At 32.1% G+C, this 12,230-nt stretch overlaps 1 protein-coding gene across 1 annotated transcript in view; it reads right to left on the bottom strand.

Annotated features, from left to right (window-relative positions):
• The window catches only part of LOC145326496 (netrin receptor UNC5B-like), a 97,662-nt gene that overhangs the window by 45,200 nt on the left and 40,232 nt on the right, over positions 1-12,230 (bottom strand). The window contains exons 12-17 of the mRNA XM_080169867.1: positions 6,756-6,899; positions 5,716-5,800; positions 4,910-5,018; positions 4,457-4,796; positions 3,995-4,195; positions 3,654-3,744 (exon numbers count right to left, since the gene is read on the bottom strand). Of these exons, the coding sequence (XP_080025993.1) occupies positions 3,654-3,744; positions 3,995-4,195; positions 4,457-4,796; positions 4,910-5,018; positions 5,716-5,800; positions 6,756-6,899 (970 nt within the window). The remainder of the gene's footprint in view (positions 1-3,653; positions 3,745-3,994; positions 4,196-4,456; positions 4,797-4,909; positions 5,019-5,715; positions 5,801-6,755; positions 6,900-12,230) is intronic.

Here is a 12,230-nt window from a genome sequence, read left to right as displayed (position 1 = left end):
ACCTCTAGAAATAATGCCACCCCCAATTTTTTTACTTTTACTCTTTGAAAATCCTATTATATAAAGTAGTAATCGTTTTTGTCTGTCCCGAAGGATCTCGCTAACTGCTAAACCGATATTGTTCTCATTTACAGTGAAGCTTCTTATAGGTCCTGGAGAGGTTTTAAACTATTTTTGGGGAGGGTGTCTTTACCCCCTCCCCCCGAAAAATAAGTTTTTACTCTTTTAAAACTCAAATTTAAAATGGGATGAGGTCAACTTTTCCCTCTCCTACCTTAAGTGCCCCTAGAGGCTTCTAGGAGGCGTAGCCGCTATATTCATAAATAGTAACACTTTGATTTGTAAAGCCTTTTAGGGGCTTTCATTTAAACTTTTCACATCAGCTTAAGTTTCAATTTTTAAAAATCTTCTAAAAATATCCCCAAAATCCGTGAGTTTTCCCCGGTAAAGATTTGCGGTTGTCATGTCTGTCGTTGACAGTGTATTGTTAATGTAGGGTTTTGAGGGGGGGGGGTGGATGCTAAATAAACAGGGGTGTCAAGTCTAGTAATAACCCCCCCCCCCAAAAAAAAAAAACAGAAAAAGAAAATCGAGCTTTCCTTTAAATTGCAGCAAATGTTCTTTTTATTACACCATGGTTTTGGAATGGTGTAATGTTTTTTTTAAAGGGTATAATTCTTAGAGGAGCTATTGATCTTGAATTGATATTATATATAAGAAGCTTCCCTTTAGTTCTCAGGTGGTAGAGGAATTTACATCAATTCATCGGCAATTGTCTTATCCCTTTAGATCCCTGATAATAAATAGTTATGACAACCATGTTATGTTTCCATGTCTACCTTAGACACAAAATTAATAGGTCATTAGCCTGTAGTTCTCTATTACAAATGTGATACATAAAATACATAATGGTCTGCTTTGTTTCCAAGGATTTTTAAGGGATAACACAATGGACGATAAATTGATTTAGACCCCAATATTTACCCTTTAATTAGGTTAAAATTATTGTTCGGAAAGTTTAGTCATTAAAGGTTTGTACAACTGAATAAAGAATTAACAATAATACCCAATTTACAGTCCATTGTCCCCTCTCTCCCAGCATAATAAACTTAGATACCATGTTTTTAAAGTAACAGGATATCTAACTGTCTATGTGTCTCAAAGGATTACAGTAGCTTCTGAGGCCGATTTAGGAAGCATAATATTGGTCCTTATTTTTTCATTAATTTTGTTACATTATTTTTCTTAAACATCTGTCTTTATTAGTCTTGCACAATTTTGTATAACGGTGTAACAGACATAACCATAAAAAGAAAATTTTGTCTAAATTATGACAGTTTTGCATAAAGATCTTTTGTTTAGGACTAAATATTTGACAAACTTTTATTATATATTTGTCTAAAAACTTTTAGATTTCAACTTCGTTGCTACATTTTGGCTGTACAATCCAGGGATCTTAAGTGATAAGACAATGTACAACATTAATTTGATGTAAACTCTCAATTATTATAAACAAAATACCCCTCTAGGACTATGTGTAGACTAAAATTATTGTGGAAAAGTTTGGGCATTACAGATTTGTGTCAACCAACCAGATTTGATAAAGTTTTTAAAGTCAACAAATTAGTTAAAATGGTCCAAAGACCGAAGCCCCGTCCCTCCTTGTCAAAAATGACATACAGACAGTATAACAGACAGGCACAAACACTTATAGAGGAGCTTTTTTAATACAGTGTATCTAATAATTTCAACTAATTGCTGTAACCAATACTTTATAGTGCATTACTAACTTTATCAAGGAACAGAGATAAATAAAGGGATAAGACAATAGCCGATAAATTAATGTACATCCCAAAAGATTATACATCAAATTACACCTTTTGTAGACTACAACGGTTGAAACGTTTGAGCTAACAAATCAAAATTCATTGAAGTCCCCAAAGTTGTTAAGCCTTCAAATAAGAAAACGTTATTAGAAAACTTTTGGGACTTTAAGGTTCAAATTCATTAGTATGGCGGAGAACCGGTTGTAATCCACCGGATATTGATCAGTTTCGAAGCCAAACTTGAAATAACATTTTTGTCTATATCATATTTAAGAATAATTTTCTCTGTTTTAGAATTTGTTACTCTACTGTAATCAATTTTGCTAACTCTGTTAACCTAATAAAAGCCTGTGCGTGTGTGAGTGTGTGTATGTGTGAGTGTTTGTGTGTGTGTGTGTGTGTGTGGGTATGTGTGTGTGTGTGTGTGTGTGTGTGTAATGTATACTAAAAGGGAAAAATGTTATTGTTATTTGTGGCATAATCAGGGATCTTAAGGGATAAGACATTAAAAAATTAAATTGATGTACATCCACAATTATTAGAATTAGTGGTGGCAAAGTTTGGACTAATTAGTTCGTACAAACCAATCAAGATTTATTAAAATACCAAAAGTTTTTAAGCCAACGAATAAGAGAGCATGTTTATAAAAAAAACTTTGGGTACCATCCTAGCCACATGTTCCCTGGGTGTAATAGTGTAGTAAAAAGGGAGAAAAAAAAGGGGGATGCGCGGAGGGGGGGGGGGTTATGATCTGATACTGATATAACAAATCTGGGTTAATCTGATTACCTCGACAATATCATAAATAAATGCACACACACACACACACTTTCATACAAAATATTCACTTACTTTTATTGTTATTTTTATTACAACTAGCGGCTACGCCCCTAGAGGCCTCTAGGGGCACTTGAGGAGGAGAGAGTCGAATTTAATAATTAAATTTCTTATTTTATATTTGAAAAGAAAAAGTAAAAAAAAAATTTTTTTGGGGGGGGGGCGAAAAAAATTTTTTTTTTTTTTGTGGGGGGGGGGTTCCCCCACCTTATTTTTAGTTTTAGTTAAAAAAAGGAAAAAAAATTTTGGGGGGGGGGATTTTTCATTTTGGGGGGGGGGGGTTGGGGGTGTCCCACCCCCCAAGAAAATAGTTATAAACCTTCCCAGGACCTATGAGAAGCTACCCTGTTAAGGAGAACCCGATCGGTTCAGCGGTTAGCGAGATCCTTCGGTCAAACACACAAACACACAGACAAACAAACACACAGACAAACAAACACACAGACAAACACAGAGACATCCTGTTACTATAGTATAAGGATATCCAAATAATATAGGGACTGTACGCTAAGAATTGAATAGAAAAATAACCTAGAATCATAGGTACTAAGTCTTAAATCTAAAAAATAAAACAGACTACAAAAGCCATTAGAAGAATCCCTAAAATGGATAACTCAAATAGTCCTGTAGTGAATATAATCTTAAGCTTCAACAAAAAAAACCTTACTACTTTCTTTAATAGGATAATTTTTATAATTATAAAATAATCTATTAAATTTTAAATTCAAGAACAACCATACAGACTGGTAGACAAAATGACAAAATTGGTAACGAAGATTTGTGATGTTTTTGGGGGGCAGGTGAATCAAAAACCATATTTTCCCAGTTGAAATAAAATTTATCAAAAATAATTACAGACAGGCTTTCTAACTAATTAAATTATACAATAAATGCTCTTATAAAAAATGATTAAATCTATAATCTAAATCTATGGAGCATAATTTACCTTTAAAACATCCATGGCAGCCTATCTATTTATCTATTATGTACCTGACTGTAGAGATAGTGAAGCTATCAGGATCTATTCCTGGTGGTAGCACCGAGCTCGAAATTCCATTTGCAATATGCCTCTCCACTCCATCTAAATCATAACAAATTTTCGTTCTTTTCTTTTCTGTTTCTTTAGAAACCTTATAACATAAAATTCAACCAACATCTTTTTACAATTTAGTCTTAAAACTTTTAATATTACCCAGGGAGGGAGGAGACATTAGACTTTAAATTACACTGGTACCCAAAGACTGATTTGTTGCAAACTAGTAGTGTCCAATTTTTTAACGTTTCATTTCAATTTACAGAGGTGGTAATTTTGTTTGTAATAATGATAATACCTGAAGCTATTGATGACACAATACTTCTATCCGAATTAGACCAGGCCCTGGGTTTCATAAGGGGGGTTAAACCAGTCCCATCCAGCCAGCATTTATCACCTCCTTCAGACCCCCCACCGTTCCAAATCTCTCCCTCCCCCGCAGAGCCAACTCTCCAACCCTCTTCACTGCTTGTCTCATATTTACCCCGTCTAACTTCACCTGAAAAAAGTTATAATGATTACCAAATGGGGGCGAAGATTGGGTACTAACCAAAACAAATTTTGAGCGATTTTTTTCAAAATATGCTAGGATTTATATAAATATATATTAGGGTGAAATTTTAAAGTAGAAGGGTGTCCACTCCTCCAGAAATGTAACATGAATCCGTCACAGGACAAGTAAATACAATCTCTGAATAGGTCAACTTCATCCGTTAAGGAACAGACAGACAGTACTTTTTATAATTAATAATTGCCTTACCCAACTCACTGTATCCAGAAACATCGACAGGATCCAGTGGCTTCGCCAGATGGCTGAAAGGAACATCATACTGATGCTCACTGAGAGCAGAGGGGCTGTGCATGGCGTGAAGCGGGTTCGTTTGACCCATGCCGGCGGTTGAGCCATGCAGCTGTGCTGTACTACCTCGAACACCCGTGTTGGGCACGGCATGGGTCAGGCTGGATGCTGGCGAAGCAGTGTGACAGCTGTTTTTGGGGATAAGGTGGGGAGAAGCACTGGCTGACACAGCTGGCATGAGAAGGGTTGAGCGCGGCCCGGTATCGGCTAGTTGACCGCTTTGACGAATGTCAACATGAACCTGAATTTTAGTTAAATAATATAATCTATGATATAATAAGGATATTTTGAAATGAAATTCATTATATAAATATTTTCTATTATCAAGGTGTTATCCTTGTTTAAAACGTTCACCTGAGATCCCCAGGGGTCTGGCCGGCCATTTTGTCTCTTCTTATCAATGAATGGAGAATTTGTGGCGGAGCCCGGGAAATCCAGTTTCAGTATTTGTTTATCTTCAGCTCTAAATGAAAAATAACATTTTAGGCAGTTCTAAGCATGCTGAAAAATATGTATCGTATCGTATTATATCCAGTTTTTTACGGATATAAAAATGAGCATTCATGATTATAAGATTAAAACCTGTTTTGATAGCCTGTGCCTTTGGCATCTCGGGGCTAACAAAACGGGTTTAAATCTTATAATTGTACATTTTTATATCCGAGGAAAGCTGTTTATGATACGATGCGAATGCGATAAATAACTATGTTTAAGATGTTAAAAATCTGCCCTCTACCTATCTGTGATTGATTGTAAATTAAGAGATATAAGTTTTCCGGAATTTTAATGTAGGGAGTAGATTTGAAATCTGCATCAAATTTTAAGGATTTTTTATAAAATTCGTTTTTTGTAAAATTCTTTATCTAAAAGCGAAAATACATTTTAAGTTAATTAATTTTGACCAATAGGATAGGTGGATTTTAAACTACCTGCGCTCTAATTGGTTGAATGATGTACGACATCCAATCAGAGCACAGATTTTTTAAATCCACCAATCACAGATACCAAAATTAATTAACTTAATTTGTATTTCCGCTTTTAGATAAAGATCTATACAAAAAACGAATTTTATAAAAAAAAATCCTTAAAATTTGATGCAGATTTCAAATCTACTCCCTACATTACAATTCCGGAAAACTTACATCTCTTATTGTAAATACCTGTGAAAAACTCTGGCTCCAGGGAAAGAAAAGTTAGTTTCTTCTCTCTTATTTCCATCCTTGTCATAATATTCATCTTTGTACACTGAAATAAAGAAAAAATTTACAGTATAAAACATACATATACAAAATGAGGGAGGTTAACCCATATTGAAAACGATTTGCTTTGTGTGTTAAAATATTCTATGGTCCTGTTTATCTAATTGAAAGGTATCAAAACTTACTTAGTGAAGCTTTTTACAGTGCCCATCAAAAATGACGTTATACCATATTGGTCAATTAAAATGTATACTGGCATACCATTGGTAACTTAGTTTGTGTATTAGCCTTTGTATTTGCACTATTAACAGCTTCGTATTTAACCGCGTATTTTTTTATTTGCTATATTCATAAAGCACTGATCAGCTGTTTTGCAGACAAAACTACGCCTTCTTCAGTTTAAAAAAAAGTGACTGATTTCAAAGTAACGGATAATTTATCTGTGAAGTCAATACTTTTAACTAATGTTCGGAAAAAATTGCAAAAAACTGCAATTTAAAATTTCAAATAATTCAATAATCTAAGTCAACAAATAAAAATTTTTCATTTCATTTGTTTGTTTTCATACTCTTTTTTCAGAAAAATTTTTTTTTCAAATAGGTATTTTCTATTCAAAATAATCCGGTTTAAAATACAAATTACTCTGAAGATATTGATAAAAACATCTATAAATGTTTGATAACATTAGGATCTGGGTCTATTTTTTTCCACCAGATAAACAACCAATTGATTGTAAGACCTTTATCTGGTGGTCCTAAGAGTACATGCTAATATACTTACTTGTGATACTATTAAGTTTAGCCGTAGGTATATTTTTAATGAAATTAGTAGGCGATCTGGACGAAGCTCCTCAAAGTGACTATAAAAAAATGACGTCTTACTGGCCTACCATTGGTCAATTAAAATGTATACTGGCCTGTCAATTGGCCTATCATTGGTCATTTGTATTGTATGACGTCATTTTTTTTATGGGCACTACAAAGAGCTTCTGAAGAACTTACCAATGTTTGCCATATTATAAAGGCTCTGTGACCTTCCCTTCCTCCTGATACAGTTGATGGATATGAAGCTGACAGTGAGGAAGACTATGACAGCCACCGACAAACCGATCAACAGACTCAAATCTTGCTCAACAACATTTTCTCCTAAACAAAGATTAAATAAGGGGTAGAAAAGATGGTTAAAATTTGTTTCTCGCTTTGTATCATAAACAGCTTTCCGCAGATATAAAGATGGATAAAAACTTTTAAAACAATAAAAGAGAGCTCTATCATTCCAGTGCAGTGGTTAGAAAGACATTTAGATACAGAATGACAGTTATACAATCAAACTTCCTGTTACTTTTATATAATAATTATATTTAATGCTTGGTTTAGTAGTAAAAATGGATAAAAAACTTCCCAGGACAATAAATAGGATTCGCTGTAAAAAAAAAGAGTCCTATCAGTCCAGTGGTTAGATAGATATTTAGGTACATATTAACAGAGATACAGACAAACTTCCTGTTACTTTTATATAATAAATTATATTCTAATGCTTGGCTTAATATTTGTTTTCAAAAAGCCACTTGAATAATATTTCCCCAACCTTTAAAAGAATTGGGTAAAGCCCTTTTAAGAATTCAATTATATGTAGGTAATGTGCGCACCCTCCCCCCCCCCCCCTTATTTTTATATGGAGGGTGTTAAAATCCACTTCCATCTCACACTCTATATTTATTTAAAATTGATTTGTTCAATGACTATTTAATTAATATTTATACAACAAATAAACTTCTTTCCCATACATACCCCTAAACTCAGTGAGGGAGGGGACATTGAATTGTAAATTTTACTGGCCCCCAAAGTTTTCTATAGACTTTTTCTTAAATATGAAGTTTAAGTACTTTTCTAAAATCTTGATTGGTTGGTTCAAACTAGCAAAGTTCAACTTTTTCTCTATTCTTGATTGAGTTGTAGAAAATTGTACAAATTATACTCAATAAAATCTTGATTGATCGGTTCAATTTTATCTCTGATAATAATAACTTTCAGAAGAAATAGTTTTTTAAAATTTTAATTGGGGTTGCAAATCAATCTATCCGTATTGTCTTATCCCTTAGGTCCTTGATATAAATCTCTGTTTGATGTCCACTTTACTATCCAAAATAAAACCATACGATTTTAATTTTCATCCAGAGCTGGAAAAATACAATCCCCCTCGACCAGAAATGTAGGGATAGGTTAAGAAAAGATTAATAAAACTCCAGTGAAATATTTCTAAATATTTTCAGTTTTAATATACTTCTATTTTCACAAATCTTCCATTTAAATGATGTGGGAAAGATATTTCTTGATATTTCAATTGCATATCACCTTATCTTTGGAATTTACTTATTTTAACCAGGCATCAGCTTAATGAACCAACCAATCAAAATTCATTAATTGTTAAGCCAACGAATAAGAAAACGTTATTATGACACTTTATGGACTAATGTAATAAACATCCCAATGTCCCCTACCTCCCTGCATTTTAACCCTTCAAGTATCCACTCAGATTACCAAAAACAAACACCAACTTTAATTTTCAGATAAAATAAAAACGTTTTTTTATAAAGATAGTAAATGAGTATAAATTCTCTGAACTAAAACGAAGACGGATTGGACAAAAAATAGCCTAAAACAATCTCATGTCCTGAATTTAATAATAAAATAGCCTTTATTCATACCTTAACCTTGGCGAAGCTTCCATGAAATGAAAAAAAATCCTTACTACTTTATACAAAAGGATTAAAAAAAGCTTTTTATAAATATTAGCTGTATTAAAAAAAACTAAATTGGATAATCGTTTTAAAAATTATCGAAGAAAAATATAAAATTGGATAAAAGTAAAAATTTGTCCTAAATGTTTGAACAGAAAAGGACAAATCCCCCGGTTATTCAAAATAGTGTGGTCCAATTTTCTAACCAGTTGAGTATTACATACAATAGATATATGAGATTAGATATTCAAAATAGTGTGGTCCAATTTTCCAACCAGTTGAGTATTACATACAATAGATATATTAAATTAGATATTCAAAATAGTGTGGTCCAATTTTCCAAAAAGTTGAGTATTACATACAATAGATATATTAGATTAGATATACAAAATAGAGTGGTCCAATTTTTCAACCAGTTGAGTACTATATACAATAAATATATTAGATTAGATATTCAAAATAATGTGGTCCAATTTTTTAACCAGTTGAGTATTACATACAATAGATATATGAGATTAGATATTTAAAATAGCGTGGTTTAATTTTCCAACCAGTTGAGTATTACATACAATAGATATATGAGATTAGATATTTAAAATAGCGTGGTCCAATTTTCCAACAAGTTGAGTATTACGCACAATATATATATATAAGATTAGATATTCAAAATAGTGTGGTCCAATTTTCCAACCAGTTGAGTATTACATACAATAAATATATTAGATTAGATATACAAAATAGAGTGGTCCAATTTTTCAACCAGTTGAGTACTATATACAATAAATATATTAGATTAGATATTCAAAATAATGTGGTCCAATTTTTTAACCAGTTGAGTATTACATACAATATATATATATAAGATTAGATATTCAAAATAGTGTGGTCCAATCTTCCAACCAGTTGAATATTACATACAATAGATATATTAGATTATATATTCAAAATAGAGTGGTCCAATTTTCCAACCAGTTGAGTATTACATACAATAGATATATGAGATTAGATATTCAAAATAGTGTGGTCCAATCTTCCAACCAGTTGAATATTACATACAATAGATATATTAGATTATATATTCAAAATAGAGGGATTTAATATTAGATATTCAAATTTTCAAACCAGTTGTGTATTGCAGTTGTGTACAATAGATACAATGGATCTACACTAATTTAATCTTATAGCTTTAATTTTAAGGACACTCTACTAGCATTAACTTAAATGGCAATATACAACATTACTAAGTGATTCAGTTGGAGAATCTGATACTTATAAAGATGTTACTCATCTAAAACCATACCCAACTTTTTTCTCTACTTTGAAATCCTTTACAATATTTCTTCTCATAATTTTTGATAAATTATAACATGCGGGAGGGGCTGGTTTTTTACTTTAAAAAACATTAAAATAAACTAGGGGGGGAGGAGGCGAATTCAACCTCCCAACACCCCCAGGGGCGAAGCCGTAAAGAAGGAAATTGAAATTTTCCCTAATAAATCTGTGACACAGAGGATTGGAAAATTGAGAGAGATATAAAAGTGTTTTTACAATTCAGCAAATTTAAAATCTCCACAGGACAATTTTGTCGATAGGTAACACAGCAATAAGGAAAGGATCAGTGATGTAAAATACATATAGATAAGAAAAAGAATAGTAAACTTTAGTACATAAAGCACATGGGCAAATACGTGTGCTTATTATTCTTAATTCTACGAGTAAGACCTAATATTATAGTAGTTACGCTGAAAAAATACTTTTTAGCAATTTTGTGTAAGCACCCATAGAAAGAACGCCAATTTAGCTAATTGAATTGCAAGCTTAGATCTCTGTAAAATCCCAGGATAAAGATTTATATTCTAAAAAGAAATTTATTTTGGTAAGGATGTTTTTTCTAAGCTTAGCTTGTCACACGGGTTTTTGTCTAAATCATATTGCCTAAAATATGCCAATAGCTAGGGCCCTTATTATGGAACAGTCAGTCCAGCTCTTTATTATAGGCTAACAAAACTGGTATTAATTTTCTCGTATTCATTCGAATCCGGTGGATAGGAACCGGTTCTCATCCATACGATAAAACTATGTCTAGCATCGTTGTATATCAAGCTTTCTACGAATATGAAAATGTACAATCATAAGATTAAAACCAGTTTTTAGCCCGTTCGGCACCTTGGGTCTAAAAAACTGGTTTTAATCTTATAATTGTACATTCTATATCCGCGGAAAGCCGTTTATAATACGATGCGAGAAATAACTATTATGATTTTTATCTTGATATTTAAGAAAAAAATTGTCAGTAATTCGATGCTATTCGTGATTTTTTATTATGGCTGAGAACCGTTTCCAAACCTCCATATATTAAGCGGTTTCGAAGCCTTACTGGAAAAAGAAACTTTTTTTTAGAATTCATGTCTCTATACCATAGTAAAAGCCTGGAAACCCTCTGTGGGACCACAGAGGGTTTTCAACATTAATACAGGGATAAGACAATGTATGATAAACCAATTAATCTTTTTTTAATTATGTTACTGTCATTGCCCTTTTATGTTTACCTTTCTGGTTTAAAAATAGGTTGACAATTTTGAAGACGGTAGTAATATAATTTTTCTTGTAGATTATTTAACAATCAAAGAGAAATATAAGAACCTAGTAATAGTGTCTAACTTTTTTCTTTGTGACGTAACAAAAATCTAAGGATGAGAGGGGAGGTGGGAAAGAAAACCCCTAAAAAAGAGATGGATTTTTGTTACGTCACAAAGATAAAAAGTTAGACACTATTACTAGGTTCGAAATATAATACTATTATTGCAAATGAAATTTAAATTATAATAGTTTTTTATCGCATTGTACTATAGACAACTTTACGCGGATATTAAAATGAAAAATCATAAGATTAAAACCAGTTACGTTTAATCTTAAGGACCGAATCCCGGGCTAATAAAACCGGTATTAATTATACGATTTTTATTTCAATATTCGTGGAAAATTATTTGTATTACTAAACAATAAATAACTAATATGACATCTTAAGTTAAAAAACTTTAAAATAAAAATCTTTTAATTCAAAAGATTATAGTTTAAAGTAAAATAAAATAATGTCGTGATGCTATGACAAACTTTTTGCTCCAGTTAGGAATTTAAACTTGGACAGACCTTTAAAGGACACTCAGTCTCTTAATCTTAAAGGAATATATCTAGGATAATGCTAGTCGGAATTCTTTGACTTTTCAGAGAAGGTTTTTAAACATCCTGGGGTGGTTTTAGGCTATTTTCCTCATAATTTCCTTTAGGCTAGCTGAGTTGTGAAGCAACCTGTATTTCGGAAAAAAAATTATGTCTGTCTTTTAAGATCTTGATAACTACTGAACCGATCTATCTTACGAAAACTTTATAAACATGGGTCTTGAGGTGGTTTTCGCCTGTTTTAAAGTCTTGATTTGATTTAAGGTTATTTTCACCCTTGAAAAAATATTTGGTACATTTTATCGTGTAATAATTGTTTGCTATTCTTCTACGATATTTTTATCATTATTGTATTATACTAAATTTTCCAGAACCATACTAAAGAATTATGTATCGTATCGTATTAACAATTTTCCATGAATAATATATAAAATAAAATATTAATGAGTTTTGTTTGCGCCTTCCTTCGGCTATTTAATATCCGCGGAAAATTGTCTATATTATGATGTGATAAATTACTTACAAACTTTTCTAGGGAGTGACCATTGAATGCGGC

The sequence above is a fragment of the Acartia tonsa genome, chromosome 8, assembly GCF_053477335.1.
Source record: "Acartia tonsa isolate MP-2025a chromosome 8, ASM5347733v1, whole genome shotgun sequence".
NCBI classification, from domain to species: domain Eukaryota; kingdom Metazoa; phylum Arthropoda; class Copepoda; order Calanoida; family Acartiidae; genus Acartia; species Acartia tonsa.
Note: the sequence above shows the minus strand (reverse complement) of the source record. Positions and strands in the feature narration are given on the sequence as shown.